Genomic DNA, 26,470 nt, shown 5'->3' with positions numbered 1-26,470 from the left:
CACACACACACACACACACACACACACACACACAATCATCCAGTGAGGAGATGGCTAATTACACAATTCTTCAAAAAAGAATTACAAATAAAGGAGCTCGCCATCCTTAGCCTTCAGAGAAACATGAATTAAATCTGCTTTGAGATTTCACCTACCCCAGTCAAAATGGCTGTCATCTCAAGAAAACAAAGGAGACAGGTGTGGGAGTCCACACATCTTTAATCCCAGTGCTTAGAAAGCAGAAGCCTAGAGATTCCTGAGTTCAAGGACAGCCTAGTCAGTATAGAGAGTTTCAGGCCAGACTGGGCAAAATAGTAAGACACTGTCCCCCAAAATAAACACAGACACACAGACACACGACACATGCAACACACACACACACACACAAGAGGAGAAGCTGGGGAGATGGCCCACTCTGCAAAGTGCTTGCTGTGTCGGTGTCGGTGTGAGGTTCTGAGTTCACAGCACCAGCACACATGCTGAACCCAGACATGAAGGCAGCACTGGAGAAGGGGAAAGACAGGTGGAGACACACACACACACACACACACACACACACACACACACACAGGCAATAGTGATACAATACAAAGAAATTAATCTTACAGATTTTCTTTCATCTGCAAATGAAGACTCTTGAAAGCGGGGAGTGTCTGCCTTTATGTGCAGCAGGAGGCTGAGGCAGTATTGCTTGGGGTTGGTAGCTCAGGGCTGGACAACTCAGTGCGGCTAAACCTTATTTTAAAAGAAGACTGAAAAACTTTTCCAAATGCACATAATACTTTATTTAAAGTATAGTTTCTTATTAATTCTATTCTCTCTCCCTCTCCCTCTCCCCCTCCCCCCTCTTCCTTCCTTTCTTTCTTTCTTTCTTTCTTTCTTTCTTTCTTTCTTTCTTTCTTTCTTTCTTTCTTCTTTAAAGACAGGAGATGGAGTCTGGGGTTAGCCTGAGATCCACACACTCCTCAGCCAAGCCCCGAGTGCTGCAATTACAGACAGGTACCACCAGGCCCGGACATTTTTTTTTTTCCTGCAGGGGCCCGGGACAATTACAGGGCCTCGTGCATTCCAGGCAATTGTTCCAAAATTGACCTACCCTTTCAGCCCTTTAAAAACTTCCATGGCTGACTTTTCTGAATATTTAAAAGGAATTTAGAGCTAGTAACTCTTAGAAGGCAAATTTTAAATCATTCTTAGAACGTATGTTTTTAATCTCCATGAAGGTCTGCGGAGCTGACTTGGCAGTTAGGAGCATTTAAGGACACAGATTGGTCAGATGGCTCACAACTGCCTGTAACGTCAGCTCCAGGGGATCTGACACCCTCATTTGGCCTCTGTGGGCAAGCATGCACACACACACACACACCCGCAGGCCCACAGCCACGCCCTGCCTATAAATAAGAAATAAAATAAGTATTAAAAATCACTATGAACTCAAACTATCTTTTCGATCTTATGTAAAAATAATATAAGGGGGAGAAAAGCAAACATGTCAAACTATATCTAAATGATAAACAAAAAGGAGGTAAGTTCAAGTCCCGTGGCCTGACCCTCTCCTACTTCCTATGGACCACCTGTAAGAGTCTTTGTCACTCTCCTGCCCTGGCTGGGCCGCCTTGTCTGGCCTCAGTGCAAGAGAGGCAGGCACCTAGTGTTGCTGTGACTTGATGTGCCAGGCGGGGCACATTCATGGGAGGGAGGGCCTCCCCGTCTCCTCAGAGAGGGAGGGACTGGGAGAAGAGAGAGGGGCTGCGATCAGGATGCAAAGTGAATACATTAATTAATAAATGAAAACAAGTGTTACTATTTGGGTTTTGTCCAAGAAGGGAGGACTAGAAGAAGCTCTTTCTATTTCATTCAATACTATGTTGATCAGCAGCTAATAAGTCAGCAGGTCGGTGGCCCAACATGTGCACAACCAAGCCCTAAAACTGAGGCCTTACAATGGGCGTTTCTAATTAATGCTCTCTTGCTCCTAGCAACTAAGACACCACAAATTCTCAAATTAGCCAGCATCACTTAAAGCAGTTTATTGACTCTGATACAGGACCCACCGCAGTCTCCAGGGTAATTAGAAGCTCCACAAATGCTCTTCTTGGCAGTGACTGGGGCCACACATAAAAACTTGTTTACTCCCAAACTGTCAGTGAGTTAGGGTGGTGAAGCCTAGCCCGAGGCGGGCTTGCTGGAGCACACGTAGAGAGGATGTGAGTGTCCAACGTGAAGACAGGCCTGGGGCAGAGGTAGGGGCATGAGCCAAGGCCAGACCTTCAATACCAATGTTTGTGGGTGGCTGGTGTGGTGACCTGCTGCCCCCACCCCTGATAGCTGCCTGTGAGGGAAACAGTGAGGGGATCTAGGCCCTGTAGCAGTGAGGGGATCTAGGCGCTGTAGCAAACAGCAAGCACCTCCTCAGGGCCTGGTCACCCACTCAGGCAGCTGGGAAAAGGGGGGTATGAGCTAGAGGCTAATATTTTAGTATTTTCATGGCATTAATACCATTTATGCTGGGGTAGGCCAGAGGTTGACATAAGGACATCATGCTCTGTCACTGACCACCTTATCGTTTGAGACAGGTCCTAGCGCTAAACCTGGAACTTAGTTATTAAGTTAGCTGGCCAGTGAATTTACGGTATCCACTTTTAGTTTCCTCTCCCTCCTTTATTATTTTTTTTTGTTTGTTTGTTTTTTTGTTTTTCGAGACAGGGTTTCTTTGTGTAGCCCTGGCTGACCTGGAACCCACTTTGTAAACCAGGCTGGCCTTGAACTCAGAAATCTGCCTGCCTCTGCCTCCCGAGTGCTGGGATCAAATACGTGCGCCACCATGCCTGGCTCTCCTCTCCCTCTTACTGATGCTATAGGCACACGCAAGCCCATTGCTCCCTGCTTTTACATGGGCGCCCGTGCTTACACGGCATCACGCTATCCTGAGTCCTCTCCCCGGCCCCAATGGTGTTCCTTTCGTGCTAATTAACTCCCCAGATCCTCATAGGACCCTATGGACTAAGGCAATAACAGTGGTAGCTGAGGGGCCGGTTTTCAACATATGCATAACCAGGCAGTCCCATTCCAGGTACCTAAGAAATAAGATTTCTTTTTTCCTGGTCAGTTAGCCAGAATATATTAATTGTGTGTCATTTACCAAATATTTCTACCAAATACAGCCTGTCTGAATGCATAGGGCACTGCAAAGCTGTTCTCCTGGGCACCTCATCTTCCAGCTGGGAGAGAGCAGGGCCAGTGCTTGATCAGAGTTACTATAGTTATCCCCATGGCAACCTCACCTGGTTGCCCAAGCAGAGATGCTCCTCCCAGCCCCTCTGGGACACAGCTTGATTCGTGGACCCAGCCAGCCTTGCAAGTTCACTCTTCACCTGCCCCCAACTTGCTCACACTTTCATATGATTGTTACCCCCTGGTTCCCTGGATGTACCAGGACCAGGCTGTTGGGCAGATGGGGCTCATGGAAAGACCGGGTAGAGAAAAGAGATCTGCAGAGAGGGCAGCTGACATCCTCTCCCGTGCCCTAGCCTGACCCTACAAAAGGACAGCACCCTTGTCAGGAAGAAAGCACAGCACTGAATTCAGCAGAGGGACAGCTGAGCATGACAGGGAGATGTGGAGTTTGTCACTGGGGAACCCCAAATCTTGAAGAGTCGTGTGGATGCATTGTATCTCTGAATAGATTGTTTTTTAATCACATCTCCCTGAGTAGTCCAGATTGCCCTCAAATCCAATCTTCACACCTCAGCCTCTTCAGCAGCTGGGATTACGTGCATGTCCCCAGCTCAGAGAGTCATAGATTTTCCTAGTCAAAAATACCACTAAATAGAACACCTTTTAAGAGACTAGAGCCATGAATGGGTTTTCCAAAGCTGTCAAGGTCAAGGAAGAAACGGTAAAATTTGTCTTAAAAATTCTTAAAAAGCCAATTCCATAGTAGTGATTTCATAGGGTGAAGACTAACCAAGTCACGTATTCCCTGAATCATACTTCCTGTTACATATTCCTGGAATATGAAACTTTATGATTCATATACACTAATTTTATAATCATAAGATACTAGTTGGTTTCTTTTGTGTGTGGGGGGGGGGGGTGTTTTGGTTTTGGTTTTGGTTTGAGTTTTTTGAGACAGGGTTTCTCTGTGTAGTACTGGCTCTCTTGGAACGTGATCTATAGATCAGGCTGAAACTGACAGAAATTCTCCTGCCTCTGCCTCAGGAGTGATGGAATTAAAGGCATGAGCCAGCACTGCCCTGCTTGTTTTTTTTTAAACACTGATATGCCCTGGTCATGTGTAGGTGGAAGAAGAAACCCTACCCACTAAACAGTAACAAACACTGCCCACCTTCCCTAGTAAAACAGAAACCTAAAGAAGCGAGTACCTCTGCTTTCATAGAGCAGTTTTTAAAGGTAACAATGAGTGTGGGCAGACAAGAGATGTTGGTACTGGACCTCGGAGTTTTATAAACCAGTGGTTCTCAACCTTCCTGCTGCAGCACGACCCCAAAGTATGGTTGTGGTGACCCTGGGCCATAAAATCATTTTTGTTGCTACTTCATAACTGTAATCTTGCTACTCTTATGAATCATAATGTAAATATCTGTGTTTTTCAATGGTCTTAGGTGACTCCTGTGAAAGGGTCATTTGACCCCCAAGTGGTTCACAACTCATAGTTTAAGAACCTCTGCCATAGACTATCAGAACATTCCCACGTGCCATCTGGTAGCAATTTAAGGAACACGTTCCAAGAGGATGGAAATAACCCAGAAGCTCAACCATAACAATAATTTCTGTAACTCAATGATCTTAAACATATATACAGCCCCTCAGATGGCTCCTCCCACATGACTCTAGAAGGAGAAGCCAGATAACTAGCCAGCAATAGGGACTCATTGCTACGGTTCACCCTGGTGAATAAGGAGGAAAGTAGCAAGAAGACTCCAACCCCAGTGTGGACATGTGGATCCATCCTGACCTGGCAGCTTCACTATACATGGGCTCTCACCCAGACACAGAGTTGAGCAAGTGGAGACTTAGGTGTGAGACAGCTGGGCCTCAAGAGGCTGGGACAGACTCTCAGGCTATTCTTCTCAGGTGACAGATTATTGCCTACCTCAGAGGCCATGCACAGACTCCATAATGGGGCCTGCTGGACCCTGTCCATAGGGTGCCCACACTAAGGGTGAGACTGTCTCTTCAAAGATGTCTTTCCCTAGGAGCTGTACCTTCCCAGAGTTCTCAGTCCCATCCCCACTGCCAGGAATAGGGAAGAGAAAAGGCGCAGAAACAAGAGTGGAATTGTGCTCTCAGATAAACACCTCGCTAACATTGAAGTAAAACAGTCACCTTCCAAAGGCTATGTGTGGTGCCCGTCACCCTAAAACGCATGAGGATGGGAACCCACTCGTGTGCACAGGTACTCCAGTTCCTCATCTACCCCACAGGGAGGATAATGGCACCAACTTCAGAGGGGTTAGTTGGTGAGTGGACTAAGTAACTCCATCTGCAGAATATGAAGGACATATAAAGATAGTTATTGTGACGATTAACCCACATACCATTGGCCTATTACCGATGGCTGCACAGAGGTGACAAGGACCTGAAATTTGCTCTTCTATTTAAGCCTGACAACACCATCTAAGTAGACATGGAGATACTGAGGGGTGATGGGATAAAGGACCTGGCAGATCACACAGGAAGGAAAACACAATCTGCCGGGCTCCAAGTCCAACCAGCTGCACTGAGGGCTTGTGTCCGCTGTACAGCCTTGTCCTGGAAATCCAACACAGCCTGAGGCTGGCTGCCTGTGGCTGCCACTTCTTCCTGTAGAGGGTGATGTGTGGTTTTCCTAGCTCTGAGGTTACTCATTCACTCCCTGACTCTCCGCACTCTCCGCCAAGCAAGTGAATGTTTGTCCCTGAAGAAATCTGACCAACAGGAAAAACCAGTAACTCGCACTGGCACAGCCACGAAGAGCAATCCCCATCATCGCGTCTGTTTACCAGAAGTAAAATGGCATGGTCTGTTAAAATGAGACAGAACCATGAAAAAGAATATCTGTACTGAGATATCCAGCACCTTGCAAACACATGCTAACATCCACACAGCTGTTTTTTTCTATCTAGCTGTTGATAACCATGTGCCGTTTCAATGATGGTACCTTTTCAAGTGTACCTTGAGAGGTGAACCATGGCAAATCTTCCTCAAAGGGCCATCTTGGACTTTGGAGCATGAAATCTGGGGTAGGGGTATTCAATTCCCATCACCAGACAGAAATATTAATGAAGCCACACTGCAAACCATGCAGGAAGATGGGTGGATGCAATGGCCATAGCCATGACTCCTCCGTAGTGAATTCCCTGCTTGTCACCCCAACCAAAAACTAGCTGTGTGTGTCAGCAGGATACAGAAACCTGAGCTTCAAGCTGGCAATTTAGTAAAATAATGTCTGTCTTCAGGTATCCATATGAAAATTCAAACTGTGAGACATCTGGAAGGACCCTGGGTGAACAAGGCTGAAGCACTAACTACCGAGAGAAGGATTACATGGTTGTGGTGAGAGGCTTGGACCTTCAAAGGGGCCCCTCTTTTCAGCTCTCCCCCTCTTTTGGCAGGTTGCTGCGGTGACCACCTGCTGCTTGTCGACCACAGCACATCCCTCTGCTGTCAAAGATTCAAGAAAGGGCAAGCAGGAGCTCAGCAGATGAGCAGGTGACCCCGCCTAGCCAAAGGCGATGACACTTCTAGAATTAAAGCAAACACATCTGTCCTGGGGAACGTCTGAACTGGTGAAGCACAAACTCAGTGCTGCAGAATGCCAACCACAGAAAGAAGCTAATCCGGAAATATAGTTGGAAAGAAAAATCCCTGCTAACATGGAGACACCTGTACGCAGCCATTTCTGAGGGCATTGCTTGCTGTCATCAGTGATTAAAAAAACAAAACAACTAAGCCTTCTATTAAAAGTAACTTAAGCAAATGTGTAAGGTTTTCTGCACCAGGTACCCAAAATATTAGTTCTGTTTCTTTGTGGAAGGCTTTATAAAAGAAGCAAGTGGCAAAGTGGGAATGTTGCCAGAGGTCACTCTACTGTGCCCCGCACAGTGCCTGATATTTGGTAAGTATTGGCTACATGCACGATGGGGCCCATTGTCATCTGCCTCTTTCTGATCACCCTGCAGGAGTGGGAGTCTGAAGCCCTCTGCGACCTCCTGTGAGGGTATAGCTTGACCTCTCTCCCAGAGGAGCTTTAACACAACCACCAAACTCATAACCACACTCATTTTGATAATCAAAACAATTCAAAGCAATTAAAGCCATTTAAGATACCGTAATTAGAAAAGAGGAGTTATGGAAAATGAATGAACAAGTGCCTTAAAGATATGTAAAAAGTCTTGCCAGAGCCAGGTGTGGTGGTGCACGCCTTTAATCCCAGCACTCCGGAGGCAGAGACAGGCGGATTTCTGAGTTCGAGGCCAGCATGGTCTACAAAGTGAGTTCCAGGACAGCCCCGGCTATACAGAGAAACCCTGTCTCAAAAAAAACAAAAACAAAAACAAAAACAAAAACAAACAAACAAAAAGTCTTGCCAGGACAATTTCTCGGGATCTATGAACATGGTCGGCTCAAGATTTCTGGGATTGTCAGTATAGTATGATAAGAACTAGAGCCTGTAAATAGGCTTATACGGTAAGTAGAAGGGAATTTACCTAAAGTTAAATACAGAGATATATAAATATCGAGGCTTTCGATCTTAAGAAATAATTAGGTCAAAAGCAGGAGGCAGGGAGTCTAGCTTATGTCAGACATCAACTTAGGCCTTGAGAATTATATATAGAAAAGGAGACATACTGCAATATATAGCCACAGAGATATCATTATTAAGGATCATTTGACTAGAGACATGTCTGCTGCTGACATTACCCACTTTAAAATTCCAAGAAGATGTTGTGCATCTTTACCTCCAGGCGAGGTTACTTATCCTGGAGAGGTAGCCACTGGACAAAATGCCTATTCCATTTACAGACAAAAGACTGTCCAAAATGGACACATTATGCAGAATAGTCGACTGATAGCTCTGCCAAGACAAGGTAAAAGGATCCTTTATAATTCTGCTTTACAAAGGTCTGTCAGATGATCCTGGGCCAGAAGGCTAAAGACTAAAGCTCCAATGCTTTTAAGGAATGGGGGACTGTCCAGTCAACTGTCTCTACATTTTTTTAAGTTTGAGATGCTGTGTTTGGTGCTTCCTATATATCCAGAGAGTGTTTAATTCATTCTCAGATTTCTGATGGGGTGGAAGACTAGTTATAGTCCCATAAGCAAACTTAAATTAACATTAAAGACATGACATAGAGTAAAAAGCATGGTTTTCAGATGGTGTTACAGGCTAAAAATCTAAGCATAAATCAGGGATAGAACTGTAACTCTTTAAGTTAGGAATGATGGTAGAATACTTTATTTAATTGACAAATATGATGAACTGGATTTTAATTGTATATAATGCTTTGTAATTTACATAATTGTTGTGGTTATGCTCAATTTAGGTCTGAGAAAAAAGTGTTCTTTTGTTTTTTAAATTGGACAGAAAAGGTGAGGTGTAGGTGTGGTTCTGATACTTTGATTTAATCGAGAATCTGGGTTTACTGCCGCTGAAGGTCCTTGCCCTCTATTGGTTTTTGATCTATCAATAGCTGTCAGTAGCCAATGGCTGAGCACTGACCAGGACACTGAGAGTTGTGTGGATAGGACACGGAGAATCAGGAAGACTGGGAGAGAGGAGAAAGGGACACAATGGCAGAGGAGATAAAGCCAACCATCCATGTGAGTTTTTGGGGTAAATGACCTCTGGCCACTTCCCTGACTGGGCCTGGGGTAGCAGGGGAAGGTTTAGGAGTGCCAGTCATTGAGCTAGCCAAGGCATTGTTTTGTTTTGTTTTGTTTTGTTTTGTTTTTCAAGACAGGGTTTCTCTGTGTAGCCCTGGCTGTCCTGGAACGGAACTCACTTTGTAGACCAGGCTGGCCTCGAACTCAGAAATCTGCCTGCCTCTGCCTCCCGAGTGCTGGGATTAAAGGCGTGTACCACCACGCCCGGCCTAGCCAAGGCATTTAAAGAATAACTGGAGTGTGTGTGTGTGTGTGTGTGTGTGTGTGTGTGTGTGTTTTCTATTCGCAGATCTAAAATAGCTCCTGGGTGGGTGTGCATGAGTGCGACCATCCAGAAACACGAAACGACACACAACACTCAGGCAACACACAGCCTGTTTTTCCGGTTATTCAGCCCTAGCAGACCTATGCTAGGCCTTGTTCACAGCTTCTTGTGGGTTTTCCTGACTTTACTTCCTCTGCTTCATTCATTGCTCTGTCCCTGAGGCCAGATCAGGTACTGACTGGAACAGTGCATCTGGTGAGTGACTGACTGACTGAATGGAGGGGAGAGTGTGTATGCGTTAGTTTCTTATCAACTAGACACAAGCTAGAATCATTTGGAAAAAAAGGAAATCTCAGTTGAGAAGATGCCCCCACCAGATTGGCTTATGGAACATCTTCTTGAATTATGATTGGCATGGGACAGCCCAGCTCACCTGGGTTGTATAAGAAAGCAAGCCGAACAAGCCAGAAAGGGCAAGCTAGCAAGCAGTGTTCCTCCATGGCCTCTGCTTCCTCTGCCTCTGTTCCTTCCTCTAGCTTCCTGCCTTGACTTCCCTCAGTAGTGGGCTACAAGCTGTAAGATAAAATCAATCCTTTCCTCCCAAGACAGAGAGGCTGGACGATGGACTGGGAAAGGGCACAGAGCACCCCCAGGTCCCGGGAAGTGGACAGGGCCTACAGAGCCACGCCTCCCTTTCCTTCCATTCTACACACAGGCCCACTAACCACTTCCCTGAGCTAATCTACTAACAGCCTCCTCAGTCCACGGGCTCCATCACCCCAACCCCAGAGGCATCCGTGAGAATTAACAGCAAGGAGCCTACTGAGTTATAGAAATGTCTCTCTTCTCTCTTACCCTACCTCCTGCTTACAGATAATGTTTATTACCAAGCCAAGTAGAAAACATAAACATAATAACCAGTCATCACAATTTAGCCTCTAGGTTAAGCCCGGCATTCGAGTTAGAAATGGCAGACTCTTAGTATGATTTATACGACCCTCAAGCTTATATACTTTGGGGGTCATTTCCAAGGCTAGCCAATTCCATTTAGACAGCAGGTGTCTAGCTTAGGTGAAAGGTCTAGAAACTCTAGCAATCAAGGACAGCGTTCCCACAGGTGACCTCACATTCCCACCTGTGGTCAGCTGGGGATAAGCAGTTACCTTGCCAGGAGGGTGTGGGTTCCTGGGGTCTTTGCTGCCCCCTGCTGCCTTGCTGAAGCCACTCACTTTAGGTACCCTCCGGTTCCCTATCACACTCAGGGTCGGTAAGCCTTGTGAATATCCTTCACAACCACTGTGGTCACAAAGGCTTCTAAGAAACCTCTCTGAACCACCCTGCCCCAGTAACAGCCTAGGAGGGTGCCAAGAACCACCCAGTTTCCTGTGGGAACTCCCATTGCATGTGTGGAACAACCCTGCTACAGTTCAGATGAGGGTCGGGCTCAATGTCTTACACGGAGGTCTCATTCAACAACTGTCCCTGCACACACCTGAACACACGTCTTCAGCTCACCCACATGGGAGGAACCAAGGTCCAAAGCCTTCATCGGTGCTTCTTTTTGTGTAGAAATTCCATATAGTATATAAATCTGGCTCCCCACCATAGATGAGTTTTGTAGACCACCATGTACCTGCCAACCATGGGACATCCCCAGGCCCATCACCCAGAGACTCCACAACCTTCTGTTTTCCTGTCACTTTCTTCACACTCAGATTCCATAATATGATGCTCACCCCCTAGGACAGGGACCTCTGGAGTCACTGTCCTAGATCCTAGACCCTTACAGAAGAGGACCTCTTACTAGTGACTAGTGGATGGTGGGGACAGAGACAGAAGGGCAGGGCCTGACTGCTAGTTTGAGGAATCATGAGGAAACAGTTCAATTAAAATAACTAAATTAAAAGGAAGGGTATAAACAAACCCATGACTGCACCCTTGCAACCTCAGTACTCAGGGGGAGAAGGCATGAAGATCATTCTTAGCTGTATACCAAGTTCAAGGCCAGCATGAAGTACATAAAGCCTGGCCTCAAAAAAGGGGGGGGGGGGGTTGGAGAGATGACTCAGCAGTTGAGAGCACTGGCTTCTCTTCCAGAGGTCCTGGGTTCAGTTCTCAGCACCCTCATGGCAGCTCACAACTGTATGTAGCTCCAGTTCCAGGGAATCTGATACCCTCACAAACACACATGCAGGCAAAGCACCAATGCACATAAAATAAGTAAATCTTTAAAAAGGGGGGTGGGGGTGGGATGGGTATAACATTACATAATGAATCAACTCAGGAGGTTATGTGATTTTTTTCCCTTTTTCTTAAGTATTATAGTATTGATAATGGTAGAATTTTTTAATCCCTTGAACATTTTCCAAAACAACTATTAGTATGTTGTATGACGCTCATTTTTAGCCACCAACACAAACTATAACTAAGTAAATACTATTCCTTTATGCAGACTTTTATAGACTTGAAATGCCAAAGACCTATACAGGAAAGAGTAAGCCCAACCTGGCTCTTAGAGTGATCTCAAGATCAAAACACAGGAAGCACAGGGCAGCTGGCCCTGGGCAGTGCAGTCATCTCTCTGGAGTGCTTGGTGGCTACACAATTATTGGTCTTTCCCTAGTTCCCACCCCATATATACACACCTGCTGGTACCCGAGGAACATCAGCACACCCTCCAGATCCCAGATATCCAATTGTTTTTTGGTTTTTGGTTTTTGGTTTTTTGAGACAGGATTTCTCTGTGTAGCCCTGGCTGCACTGGAACTCACTCTGCAGATCAGGCTGACCTCGAACTCAGAATCCTCCTGCCTCTTTTTATTTATTTATTTTTATTTATTATATGTAAGTACACTGTAGCTGTCTTCAGACACTCCAGAAGAGGGAGTCAGAACTCATTACAGATGGTTGTGAGCCACCATATGGTTGCTGGAATTTGAACTCCAGACCTTCGGAAGAGCAGTCAGGTGCTCTTATCCACTGAGCCATCTCACCAGCCCCTCCACATATATATATATATATATATATATATATATATATGCATGTATGTACATATATGGTATATATAACATAATATATGTGTAATTTTTTTCTGCAAGAAAAAGGATTTTATTTTTTTTCTCAGTCCTGTGAACTCTTTCAAAGGACAATGAAGCCTGAAAAGTTGTTCTGAGTGAGCACACGGTTTTAAAGGAGCATGGACATACACTGTCACTTATTTATATTTATTCTGCTTTATCTTTTTTAAGATTTACTTAACGTGTATGGGTATTTGGCCTGCATGTGTCTATGTGCATCACATGCATGCGATGCTCATGGAGGCCAGATCTATTTGTTTGTTTGTTTGTTTGTTTGTTTTTGAGACAGGGTCCTCAAGCTTATTATACTGCAGCTAACCTTGATCTTCTGGTCATTTCCCCAGTTCCTCAGGCAAGCACTACCACACCCAGCTTATACATAAGTTTGAGGAAGCTTGGTACTGGTGTAGCTGTGGGGCAGCCTGGACAGCACAGGCCATCTGCAACTGGCTGGCGGGTGCTATCCTTGCATCTGCTGCCCTTTGCTGGGTCCCTGTCACCTTGGCTAAGCATGTGAGTGGGTTGCAGAACTCAGAGCCAGCTACTTGGTGAAGACAGAAGAGAAAGCTGGGTTCCAAGAGGAACACAAAGCATGGGACCCAGGTGACCATCCGCTCTAAGGGCAGTCTGGGGACTCCAACACTGTACTCACAGTCACCTCACACACATTTATTTGCCTGGCATCTCTCAATGGCTGCCTGGTGTGAGCAAGCCATGCACACTCAGGTGTTAATGGAGACTTTGGGCTGGAGAGGGCACCAGCAGGCAGCTGAGCTAGCTAGGCTCCCTGGGAAGTTTTATGTTCAGGGAACAGGATAGAGACAAGCCTCTGAAAGTCACTGTTTCCTCAAGGCTGCTCAAGGCAACTATCAAGTACCTCAAAGTTACAGCCTCAGAGGCCCAGGCACTGCTGGAGTCGACTTATTAACAGACAGAAGCGTAGCAGTTGAGTGTAAGGGGGTTGGGGGGTGGAGCAGAAACTGCTCAGAAGAAAGACAGATAGACGGGGACCTGCACCTCCGCACGCATGTGCGTTTGTGTCTCCAGCATCTTACAGGCTCTAGAAACAGGTCAGGACATGCAGGTGAAGACTAGGCAAAGCCAGTCAGGCTCTGTCTGCATTGCCTTCATCCTCAGAGACCTCCCAGGACCCTAAAGCTAGTCACTTTCAATCATTTTAAAAAGCCTGTATCCTCCAGTCCCAAGCTCCTGGCTGAGAGGGCTGCAGCTCCCCACACAGGGACCCCTCTCTTCCCTGCTACCTCTCCCTCAATCCACCCCAGAGCCCCACTCAGGCCAGTACCCAAGGAGCTGCCTCAACACTTCCCCAGCCTCAGTTTCTGTCAACTTTTCAGTCGACCTGTGTAGATCTTGTCTGCTGGACCTAGGATCTGAAGACCTGAAAGAATGGGGCAGACTGCAGTCTAGTTCTGCAGACAGTCCGATTTCCATTTCAATGTACATTCATAGACAACTGTCACTATGAAAGCAATGATCTAAGGAAGGTTGTTTGAGTTCAGAAAAACACGTAAATAAATGCCAGTAAGCACATACTAAATATTAACAGAGTAGCCCTTTCCCAGAACTTTCTCAGGAGAGTCCAATTTAAACACAATTGCCTGGCACACATAATAGATTATATCTGGGAGGGCACAAACGCCAAGCAGAAGGCTGTATCCAGATTCGGGGTACATGGACCAGTTTGGGTTCTGTGGCTACGCTCTGACATCCAACAAGAATAAACATGTCTTATAAACTGAATGTCAATGTTTGTCACAGGAGGCATAGAGTCACATCCAAGAACCATCCAGGGAACAAAATGCACTTGAGGTAAAAGGCCCTCTGTCCTTTTTTCTGGAGCCTCTGTCACAGTTCCCCAAGGCATAGCTCCCCATGGGTCATTCTTTTGACAGTGTCTAACAAGTTACCAACTCTGTAAAACTGGAGATAAGCCCAAACTGCTGGAAGCTGACATCAACATTTCTTTTTTTCCTTGCTGTGAGCCTGGATTGAATTTCATTTCATTAATTAACCTATTTTCCCCCCACTGGAGTTTGTTTCATTTGTTTTGGGACAGGGTCTTACTCTGTAGCTCGGGGTTGGCTGAAAACTCATGGTAATTTTGTATAGCTTTCCCGAGTGCTAGCGTTGTAGATGTGAAACAGTACATCTGGCTTAACTTCCTTTATTTCTATTTATCTAGTTAGTTGTTTTGGCTTTGTGATTTGTTTTGTTTCTTAAGAGGCAGGGTCTCATGTAGCCGGGGCTGACCTCAAACTCACTACGCAGCCAAGGACCGTCTTAAATTTTTGGTCCTCCTGCTAAGGTTGCAGGTGTGCACAGACACCCCCACTTTTTATGCAAGGCCAGAGCTAGAGGCAGGGCTGTGGGCATGCAAGCAAGCACCCACCAACTGAGCTGCAGCTGAGGGCCATGAAAGAAAATGAAAGGGAAATGCAACAGTTACAGAAATCATAACCTGAAAAATGCCAAGTAAAGACAGACATGAAATCCTCGGAGAAAGCAGGTGATGTTTAAGAGACTCTAAGTACCTACTGATGCTGTTTTTCTAAATGACCCTGTTGTCAAACTCCCTTCTAAACATCTGTGTTCAGATCCATAGTCTGGTGCTGTGTCCACCCAGCCTTGGTCAGGGAAGGTTCTTGTTGCAGTGGGCGGTGGTTTCTGCAGAGATGCATTTCTGCTGAAAGTGTGAAAAACGGCTGTGAGCGGTCAACCGTAGATGAGAGCACCTCTATCAGAGCCTGTCCTGGAAGCTTAAGGGGCTGAAGAGGGAGCAGAAAGGACATAAGAGTCAAAGGACAGGGAGGAGAGCCATGAACTGCTGTCCCCTGGTCATGGTGTAGCTTCTGCTCACACAACTCTGCAGCAGCTATGGTACCCTGCACAAGATAAAGTCCATCCAAAATTCCATCATGGAGGACAGGGTCATGTATAGGGGGTTCTCCCAGGGCTCTGCCCCAGCTGAGGCACATTGGCAGTTCATGATTGCTAGAGGAGGGAGAGCCACTTTTCTTTAGAAGCCTGGCCACTGATAGATTTCCCACACCCCAGTACTCATGTGCTTATAGGTAGTGTTAATCAGACTCAGTGGGTTAAATAAATAAACAAACAAATAAATAAATTTAAAAGGAGGGCATGAATTGGGAGGGAGATGAGATGCAGGTCCCCATGGGAGTTTTTGGAGGATGGATTTGATTAGGATGTACCCCAGGTAATTGATGTTGTGACTCTAGGCAACTTCTGTGAGTACTACTACTACTACTACTACTACTACTACAACACACACACACACACACACACACACACACTCCTGTCTGATTCTTGTGCTCTAAGAAGGAATGTTGGAGAATTCACTCCCTTCAAGACTTGGCTGGGCAGACCTGGGTGTTATGATACTAACACAGTCACTGTAGCTTTAATGGGGTGAGGCCCCTCCTGGAGAACACAAAGTTCCACTGGAAATAGCTAGAAGTGAATCTTTTCTAGGGCTAAGGGTTGGAGAGAACAGGGCTCCTACCTCTACAAGGACAAAGCTAAGAAGTCGCACAGAGTGTGGGTGCACAGTCCCCTCTGGTGGCCGTCATCAGAAATGCAGGGAGGAGCCTCGCCCCTCTATAAGGGCTCAGCAGCCAGTCTAAACAGTATATCCAGACTAAGCCCTTTCAAAAACTGGAATTGAGATCTGGCAAGACAAGTGAGTAAAGACACCTGACCCTGACAACCTGAGTCAGATCCCTAAGACACATAAGGTACAAAGAAAGACGTGACTCTCAAAAGCTGTCCTCTGATACAGACACACACACACACACACACACACACACACACACACAAAACGTGTTCTAAATGTTTAAGTAAACAAAATAAAACAGGAACTGAAAATTAAAAGATTTCATTTCTCAACAGAACTGATAGGAAAAGGTTATATTTGGACTTTCCTTACTTAGGGAGTTTTCTTGCTGCTGCTGCTCTTGTTTTCTGGAGCACTTGAATGTCGTCTACAGATGCCCCCGTGAGTGCTGAAGCACCAGATGTATCGAAGGATGCAGCAAGCTGCCTGAGTTCTCTAAGTGTCCAAAGGCCCAGAGTGTCCCAACACCATCTTAAGAGACTGTCCTCATGGCTACTAAACTCTAAACTTTACAAACCATACCCTAAATACAATCTGCTATTTCCTTCCAGAAAACCCCAGCAGGTCTGGGCCAGGAACAGTGGCTAATGGCAGAGAGGACAAGACAATGTAGGGTCAGACTCAGTAGATCCTGGCTGGCCTGTTCTGGAGTCTTCCAGTATTTGAGTGAACTTGGGCACAGTCTTCAGGCAGCTAAAGAACCAGAGCTGAAGACTGCTGCTGCGTATAAACGGTGTCTTGGGTTATTGTTGGAGAGTCACAGTACAGGGTACAAAGACTGCCCACTGCTGATGTGCACTTCAAATCTCCAAATACAACAGAGCCACGGACTTTGGTGTTTTTATAGATAAGGAAATCAGGGCTGAGAGAGGGCCTGTCCCTTACTAAGGGTCCCTCAGCTCAGTGAATCCCAAGTACATCTTGCTGACTCCACAGCTCTGCTCTGGGATGCTCAGGGCAGAGGGCGGAGGCTGTAAAGAGGGCTATCAAGGGCAAGATGGCCCTGGAGCCCAGCTCACATGACAGAGCAACATGTAGGCAGTGCCAGAAACAACAGTTCCTTTCCTTCCCTGCTCTCTGCCCTAATCACGGAGCTCCCCCTCGCTCTTAAGCCCCACTTCCTGCTTGATAACCCCATTCTGATTGCTGGATTTCCACACGGTGATAGCTGCCCTTCTGCACACAGCCAGTCCTGACCCCAAATCCGCAGATGTGATGGCTGGGTCTGCACTTCCTCATAGAAAGTTTTTCCTGGAATTACACCCTAGCCATTAATACTTAGGGGCTCAGCCTTTTCTCCATTCCCACAGGAAACAGTCACCAGCCCCCAGGTTGTGCCAGGCACTGTACTGGGCACTCAGGATATAAAGCCTCTTAGAAAACTACCCAAAGCTAGAAACTAAAACAGAACTTTAGTCATCTATAGCATGAACCAGCTTACAGGGAAGGGAACCGCAGTTAGCATGTCAACTTCTAGAATCACCTGGGAAGAAGGTCTCAGTGAGAGACTTAGATGAGGCTAGCCTCCCTGTGGGAGATTATCTTGATCGTCTTAAATGAGATGGGAAGACCTGCCCACTGTGGGTGGCACTATTCCCTAGGTGGGGAATTCAAGCTGAGCATAGGCATGTATGCAGTAATTCACTGCCCTCTGTTTGACTGCGGATGGAACATGACCAGTGTGCTCCAAGTATCTACCACCTTAACATCCCTACAATAATGGCCAGAACTTAGAACTGGGAGCCAAATAAACCCTCCCTCCCTCCCTTCCTTTAAGGTGTGGTTGTCAGTGTTATATCATAGCAACAGGAAACAACACTAAGATTAACTTTACTTGATTCATTGTTTGCTTTTGGTTTGTTCCCAGACTCTGCACAGTTAGGCTATCAACTTACAAAGCATAGACACACAGCAAAATAATTTTTCAGGCCTAGCCTCAAAGGTCAGTTTTACTGTCCTAAATGAACTAGCATGGTTTATATCCAAGTTTGTATTTAATATAGTCTTCCCTTTTCTGTAGTATCTTCTGGTATTATATATGTATGTATATTTTTATATATGATACAAACATACATAAATTTGTGTATGTGTGTGTGTGTGTGTATATATATGTCTGTGCGTGTCTGTGTATCTGTGTTCATTCCTTGGTCATCCTTAAAATAAGATTCTCATCCTCACCCTGTTACTTTTTGCTGAGTTAAACAAATTTTTTACCTGGGTTAAATGTATATATTTGGTCAACAGACCAAATAAAATGAATCTTCACATGACACGATTGAAATGTAAAGTACTTCAGGCATGGAGAGAGGCACCCCAGCCTGATACGGCATGTGCAAACATCCTGTGGCAGCGAGTGGGACATGCTGGAGAGAAGGTTGGGTCATGTGAACTTGAACACCTATAACCAGGGTCTTTACAGCAGCTTCTGTGCCAATACCACACCATGATTATAGAGTCAAGTACCCCCATCTGCCCCAGCCACATTCAGCAGCCGTGTCCTACCAAACAGATTCGGCCTCACGGGGTAGGGTAAAGACTGTGGCACTCAGATAATGAGGCTGTAATTCCATGCCAACCAATGACAAGGAAAGGCGTGGTAAGCAGGCAATATAACCAGGATTCTGTCAGGAAAAGAGGAACTCACCGGTTCTGGTATGTGCGTGGTTCTATGATGGACCCTGACCCGAAGAGAGTTAACCAAAAGAGTTACTTACAGTAAACATCCATTGAAACTGTCACTTGTGTATCAAGACTGATGCCTACCTGTTGAAAATTGACATCTATCTATTGACACTGAAATCCATCTATTGAAATTGATGGCTATCAACCATCTTAAAAGCTTTGTTTTTAAGAGTCTAGTTGTAGAAAAACAAGTGTTTCTCTGATTGTTCCAGGAAGGGCAACGAGCTCCAGCAGCCACCTCACCGCTTTCCCTCACGAGGAAGCCTCACTTTCCCCTTATCAGATGTCTCGATTCTCTCAGGACAGGGATGCCACACAGACAGGGAATTTCTCCTCCCTTTACCTTTGGATTTATAATGATGAACAGGATACTACCATCGTCCCCAGCCCAGAACCACAGAGAGGAGACACCCTACAAACGCTGGGGTGAGAGGGGCAATGTCGGCGCTCTGCTTAGCCCTGGGAATGCTGGGGCGTTGCGCATCAGAGCAGTGGCAGATGCTAAAACATACAACCAGAAACCGGCAGAATTCATTGCAACATTCTTTGGATGCACGGCTTCCCCTCTGGGAACGGCCTGGGTGGCCAATACGTGATCAAGCACTGTGGCATCTCTGTGGTACCTTGCATGTAAGAAGATAGCCATGAAGAGTAGTGAATTCAAAGTTGGTATTCAAAAGTCGGTCACCAGGGGGCAGGAGAGAGTAAAATTTCATAGCATGGCTTTTGAATTTGAGACTCTGATGAGAGTTTAGAAGAAGCCAAGATTAAACACAAAGACCTCCAGATAAAAATCTGGTTAAAAACCAACATATCTGAGCCTCCTTTAGTCCAGGCATTGAAGACTCTTTTTTTTTTTTTAATGGAAACGGGTCATGCAGACGGGCTAACATTGATCTTTATCAATCATTAACCGCCTCCCACACCTGCAGAGAAGCAATTCTGCAACTGAGTTACCAGAGGATAGGAAGATGAGGGCTCCAGCTCCTCTCCCATTCACATCATCCCTCCTCGTCCCCAGTTGCAGATCTACAAATATGGAACATCTGCATCATCCGCCTGCAGGGCTCTAGCCTCCACAGAGACCTGCCCTCCCACACTTCTGCATCTGCTTCTCTTCAAACCCCCTCCTCCCCACGGAGCCCCCCTCATAATCTATCAGCTTCTGGTCCTCTGCTTTAGCCACGCCTCTCCCTCACTCTTATACCGTACTGCAACCCTCCACAGTACTGGGATCTGTGTAGGTCTGAAGTTCCTATACTGGAGACTAGTCCCTAGAGTGTGGCGCGCCAGGGTTGGGCCTCAGAGAGGCCATCAGGCCACAAGGCAGCTCCCTTAAGAGACAGATCCGTGCCCTTATGAAACAGACCCCCTGGAGAGCTGCCTTCCTTCCCCAGCATGGAGGGTACAAGGAGTCAGGAAATGGGGGTGCCTCCAGATGGCAGAAGCAGTACCTTTAAAGGAAATAGTCAAGTGGAGTGAGTGGTACACGCCGGCAGCTTCAGCACTTAAGTCTGAGGAAGGAGGACCAGCTAAAGATGGGCAGCCTGGGCTATCATAGAAAGCTAAAGGCAAAAGCGGCAAAAGGCAGTCCCTACAACTTGGGGGAGGGACAGGGCCAGAAGGTCCGCTCTGCAGGGCTCCAGACAGGGTTGGCTCCACACAGCTACCCCAGGCAGGACCACAGGAACTCAGAGTCTGTGAGCTTTAACTCTATCCCCAGATGCCCCTGGCTGATTCAACAGAGAGGCAGCATGAGATGAAAGGAAGGAGGTCACTCCTCCCTTCAGCCCCAGAAGGGAGATCAGAAGATCAGAGGGTTTTATTTGTTCAATGTCCCAGAGTCTCTGAGTTCTAACTTTAAAATTCCATGGCAACACAGGGGCCTATAAAACATCCATGATACCGCCGGGTGTGGTGACACACACCTACCATGTCAGCACTTAGGAAGCTGAGACAGGATGGGTTTGGTTTGGGCCAACCTGAGCTACATGGTGAGACCCAGAGCGAAGGGAGCTGTGCGCAAGCTCTTCTAGCCCTGGCTTGCTCACACTCAGCCTGAGATGGAAGAAAAAGAAGTGAACCTTGGTGTTCTGACGAAAGAGGACGCACAGCATGACTCAGTTTCTGACTGGTCAGTAACGCTGCAAGCCACTGCTGTCTTCTGCAGTTTCCCCAGTCAGCAGAGGCTTTATAAACACAGTCAAAAAAACAACCACCCTTCCTGTGAGCCACATGACAGAAGGGGCCCCTCGGCACACAGTCAAGAGCTCACGCCAGCGGGACTGACCCCGTCTGGCAAGGATGCCTTAGTACTGATACCCGGTACCGTTCAGTATTTATAAACATTAACCCTCACTGAGAGTCACCTCTTCTGACCCCACCAGCCAGGACACAGGCTCCCGTGTGGTCAAGTGCTGCTCTCCTGGCCTTGGAGACCCAGAGGAAGTAAACAAGGCTATGCTCAGGAATCTTGGGGACCACGACCAAGCTGCAGTCAGCAAGCTGTTGGTGTTTTCTTGGTATGGATTTTAGTTCAGACTGTCTCAAGGAACAGGCAGTTAAATGAGCTCCATCGTTCCACACGTAGGAGAAATGACCACTTGGAAACCCACGGGAAGTTATGCCCCCTTGGAATTCAGAGTCCTCTCTGCCTCAGGGGACAGCAGGGTAGAGATCCCACAGCGAACTTCAAGGGCACTTGTTGGGGAAGGCCCCGAACTCTGGTGACAGCAGTCTTAGTTCTTGTCCACTCCTGACTGAAGCGTCATGCTCTCGAGCACAGATCATTCCTGCCCACTTATCAAATCACTGTAAAAAACCACAGCTAAGGAACGCTACATCTGTCCTAGCTTCATTTCCGTTGCTGCTCTAAAACATCCTAATAAAAAGCAATTAGGGGAGGGAGGACCGGTTTATTTTGGCCCACAGTTCCAGGTTACAGTGCACCGCAGCAGGAACTTGTATCAGCAGTTCATATCACAGAGCAGAGGGATGAACGTGTACAAAATGAATGCCTATATGTTTCCTACTCATAGTCTAGCAGCCAAACGCAGGGAATGGAGCCACCCACAGTGGGCTGGGTCATTCCTCCTCAATTATCATAGGCAAGACCATCCCCCCACATACATGCCCATAGGCTAACGTGATCTAGACAATCCCTCAGTGAGACTCTTCCCAGGTGATTGCAGAGTGTGTCAAGAGTTGACAATAAAAACCAGTCCATCCCATTATCTCATTGTGAGCACATACCCCTGTGGTAAGAAGGAAAAAAATGTAAATACTTTCTAATGAGGTTATCCTTCTACTAGTTTAGCTAGAAACACCAGGCCTTTGCTTTCTCTAATGTCTTTGTATACATGTGTGCCCACAAGGTACTAGAATCAAACCAAGGTCTTATGCATATAACGCAAGGGCTCTGTCATCGAGCTATATCCCTAAACCCCAGTTCTTCACCAAAGAGAAAGTAATAGCATGCAATTATTACAACGAAAAGATCACTATCCACAGACATCTTAACCCCTAGTGAACAGACTTCATTTTGCTCCAGGGGCTTGAATCCTGACTTTAATACATTAGTTGTGAGACCTCAGTCAAGGATTTAACCACCCTGAACTTTTTGCTTCCTAGGCCATAAAGTACAACTCACAGCAATGTCTGCATCATACGGTGGCCGTGAGATGATGAGAAAAGTTGTCACGTGTCCCCATCGTCTGGTGTGTGGTAAGTGAACCCAAGATATTACCCACATGGTTACAATGTTATCATCAACTACAAAGCAAGCCCCTCGAGTTTCTTTAGCAATGGCTTCTAGAAGCATTGCATCCAGCACCTCTTTTGTTAAAGAAGACACTGCACACAGCCAGCATACATCAGGTTCCACAAAAGATGGGCCTTTCGAGGAGGTGGTAGCACACACCTTTAATTCCATCCTGCACTTGGAAGGCAGAGGCAGATGGATTTCTGTGAGCTCGAGGCCAACCTGGTCTAACAGATCAACTAGGACAGCCAGGGCTACACAGAAAAACCTAGTCTTGCAAAACAAAACAAAACAAAACAAAACAAAACAAAACAAAACAAAACAAAGCTGGGCCTTCCCTGAGTCTAGGGACAAGCACCCACAGCACGCACTCCTCCCCACTCCTCCCTCAGTACGGCAGTCTGGACTCCTCCCACATGGGCATGAGCAACACAGAAGGCCCCTGCAGGTGAGTCCTATGGACAGAGCCGCAGTGAGTGATATATTTTGAACCATTAGCCATATTGACACACAGGTCTTCACTGCTCTCTAAAGCTTCATGTTTGGATAGGGGAGCTGTTTACCTCCGCATTCTCTCACAATGACAGACTCACGGTTTCTCACTGTCAGAACAGACGCTGTGACAGGAGCCACCCCTGTCCTGGCCTGGGGACCTGAGCCAGGGCTGTAGATGACAGTGCCTGATGCTTCCCTTCGTCCTCAGCAGCAGTGTGCTCCTAGGTGGTGATTGAATGTTCTTGGCGCCGCAGTTCCCTCTATTGCTACAGGAGGACACAGTCCCCTCTTCTGGCCAAACATGTAAGCTGAAAGGGATCCCAGAGTCTCTTGACTCTGGGCTGGTCCCTTTGTCCTTGCTGGAACATGGACATGAGGGTAGAGATGAGCAGCCATAGTAGAAAGGAAAGGACAAAGTTCATCGAGAAGATGGCAGAGTGTGGGAAAAGGTGGAAAGGCAGTTGTTAGGGTATTAAGTACACAAACGTCTTCCTACCATTCAATATGACATATACATCATACTACAAAGGAACAGAAATCATTCCCCCCAAAAAGATGAGTTAAGTCTTGTCTTAAATCCTAAAACTCAAAGTCAGAGTCCTCATTAACTATAAGGGTTTTCTTCCTACCCATAAGCATTCCCTGTGTATGCCAGCATCTTTGAGTGCTCTTTGAGATAAAATAATGACAGTAGCCCACATGTTTAACCGCAGCACTCAGGAGGTAGAGGCAGGCTGGTCTCTAGGAGTTCAAGGTTTATCTCGAGTATATAGTAAGTTCCAAGCCAGCCAAGGCTACGTGGTGAGACCCTAACTCAAAAGAGAGAGAGAAAGAGAAGAGGGAGGACAAAGAAGGGGGGGGAGAGAAAGGAGGGCAGGATTAAAGACAATGGTCACAAGATGCTGAGGGTTTACTCTAGGCCCCTACACGTAGTACTGTAGTTAAACAAGAAGACTCATTCTGTTATGTAGGGAGACTCCTTAACAGCAAGTAGCCTAGCAACCACAATGCCCAGGGAGTGGCAGGGCCAGGATCTAAACCAACTCCATCCCCATCCCTATCCCTACCCTCGCCAATGGAGGCTGTGAGCCTAACACTCAAGGGACCATGCTGGAGTACAGGTGTCCACTATCCACAGACCATGTGTCTTCTGCCTTGCCTGGAGAAGGAAGGTTACAGGTGAGATCAGTAAGGACCTTGCATCTGATGGGTGGGACCCGGGGATCACAGGTACTGTCTGAAGTGGGAAGGGTAGCAGCAGAGGTGTAGCAATGGACACCGAGTAAACTGGTGCTCGGGAGAGACCTCCAGTCTTGAAGAGTGGAACCCACAGAGGGTGGAACACGCAAGGCCGTGATGGACATGCCCCAGCGCCTCCAACGGGAACCAGATTTGCTCACATCTGGATCAGCCCCACAGCTGACTGCAGACTGCTCAACTCCAAAACTGTGCAAGAAGCAGCACATGTTTAAGCCATGGGCTGGCTGTTTGCCACGGAAACCCTGGAAACAGAACTGTTGTTGCCAACGGCCCAAGTCCTCACCCTCCATCGCTTGTTAGTCCAGGGAGGAGGACAGTCTGCTTCCACAGATCACAAAAGGGCCCTGACAGCGTGCTGGGAAACCTGGAGAAAGGTCCCTAACTGTGGCAGCAAAACATCTTCAAAGTCCAAGGAGACCATCATAGGCTGGGGCCGCTTAATGGGTTTCTCAACACACTGGCTTTCTAAGGGACCCACCCTGATAATGTTTCCTCGAGTGTGAGGGACAAGGCCCTTTGTAAGGGAAGAGGTGACACCCTCCAAGCTTCCTTCCTGAAATATCATGGTATCCGGATTGACCAGTGGGTTCCTCCCAGGCTCTTCAGATGGGCCCTGTGCCTCAGACAGCTGATGCCTGACATTTCCCCTGGCTACAGCCAGGCCCATACACAGATGACCATGGGAGGAAATAGTGTGTCCAGCTTACAGATTTTCCTTTGGGTCAAATGGCTCCAGCAAGCAGCAGTCACGGATAACATGATGCTATCTGACCTCAGCCCAGGCAAGCACTAAAGAGGTTACAAAGTTATGGTAGAGTTCTGGAAACCCTTGAGATAAATATATGAGAGTAACAAAAAGACATTTATATTTCCTCAAAAAATGGTCCTGCTTCTGGGCACATGCCCAAATGATGCTTCAGCACTCACAAGGACACTGGCTCAACTACGTTCATGGCAGCTTTATTCATAATAGCCAGACACTAGAAACAACTTACATGACCCTCTATTGGCAAGCGGGTACACAAAATGTGGTTTGTTTACACAATGGAATATTACTCAGCTACTAAAAACAAGGCCGGCATGAATTTCGCAGCCAAATGGATGGAACTAGAAAATATCATCCTGAGTGAGGCAACCCAGACCCAAAAGGATATGCATGGTATGTACTCACTGGTAAGTGGATATTAGCCATAAAGTACAACCATGCTACATTCCACAGAACCAAAGAAGCCAAATAACCAGGAGGACCCAAGGGAGGATGGTTGAATCTTTCTCAGAAGGGGAAACAAAACAGATATCAGAGGTTGGTGGATCTGTGAAGAAGAGGCGCTGGGGAGGGGAGTGGGGACGAGGGAGTGCATCCTATGTAGGGAGGGCAGGGGAGCGAGAAGGAGGAGGTGGGGGGATCTTTAGGATGTACCAGATAGATCTGGGGTGGGGATAAAGCCCCAGAGGGTTTGTGGGGGCCACTCTAGCTAGACTCCTAGTGGTGGAAGATATGGATCCTGAAGAGGCCACTTCCTGTAGCCAGGCAGGACTCCCAGGGGAGAGATAAGGACAGCAACCCATCCACAAAACCTTTGGCCCAAAATGTATCCTGCCTATAAGATGAAAAGGGCAAGGACAGGGCAGAGACTGAAGGACTGTTCAACCAATGACCGCCCTGAATTGAGACCCACCCCATTGGCAAGACACTATTAATGATACTCCGTTATGCTTGCAGACAGGAGCCTAGCATAACTGTACTCTGAGAGGCTTCACCCAGCAGCCAATGGAAAGAGATGCAGAGACTCACACCCAAACATTAGACGGAGCTGGGAGGATTACAGAAGAATTGGGAGGACTGAGGAACCCGAAGAGGACATGGACTCCACAAGAAGACCAACAGAGTTAACTAACCTGAACCCTTGGGGGCTCCCAGAGACTGAATCATCAAAGAGTGAGCACAGGCTGGACCTAGGCATCCCTCCCCCCACATATGTAGCAGATGAATAGCCTGGTCTTCATGAAGGTCCCCCAACAACTGGAGTAGAGTCTGTCCCTGATCCTGTTGCCTGCCTGCCTGCCTGCCTGCCTGCCTATGGATCTCGTGCCCATAAATGGACAGCCTTGTCTGGCCTCAGAGGGAGAAGATGCACATGGTCCTCAAAGAGAAGGGGAAGGTGGACTGGGGGTAGGACTTGCATGGGTACTGGGAGGAGAGGGGAGATATATTGCAATGTAAAGTGAATTAATTAATTTTAAAAACTGGTTCTGATGATACATACGTAGAACTCCCATGTGAGGGACTGTTATAAGAAGGTCATGCAATGGGGCATATTACGGACATCTTGTCTCAACAACCACCCCAAGGTTTTCTTTTTAAAAAATCTAAGAGGAAGCCCAGATCT

General features: G+C 46.9%; 1 protein-coding gene across 5 annotated transcripts in view; it reads right to left on the bottom strand.

Annotated features, from left to right (window-relative positions):
• The window catches only part of Arhgef3 (Rho guanine nucleotide exchange factor (GEF) 3), a 289,456-nt gene that overhangs the window by 200,873 nt on the left and 62,113 nt on the right, over window positions 1-26,470 (bottom strand). The window contains exon 1 of one of the 5 annotated variants that reach the window (XM_006519576.3): window positions 22,889-23,163. The exons of the other annotated variants lie outside the window; for them this stretch is intronic. Within the exon in view, the coding sequence (XP_006519639.1) occupies window positions 22,889-22,896 (8 nt within the window). The 5' untranslated portion in view covers window positions 22,897-23,163. Of the gene's footprint in view, window positions 1-22,888; window positions 23,164-26,470 lie in introns of those variants that run through there. 5 annotated transcript variants of the gene reach the window in all.

Source organism: Mus musculus, chromosome 14, assembly GCF_000001635.26.
Source record: "Mus musculus strain C57BL/6J chromosome 14, GRCm38.p6 C57BL/6J".
Classification (NCBI taxonomy): Eukaryota; Metazoa; Chordata; class Mammalia; order Rodentia; family Muridae; genus Mus; species Mus musculus.
This window is presented reverse-complemented; position numbering and strand designations above follow the sequence as displayed.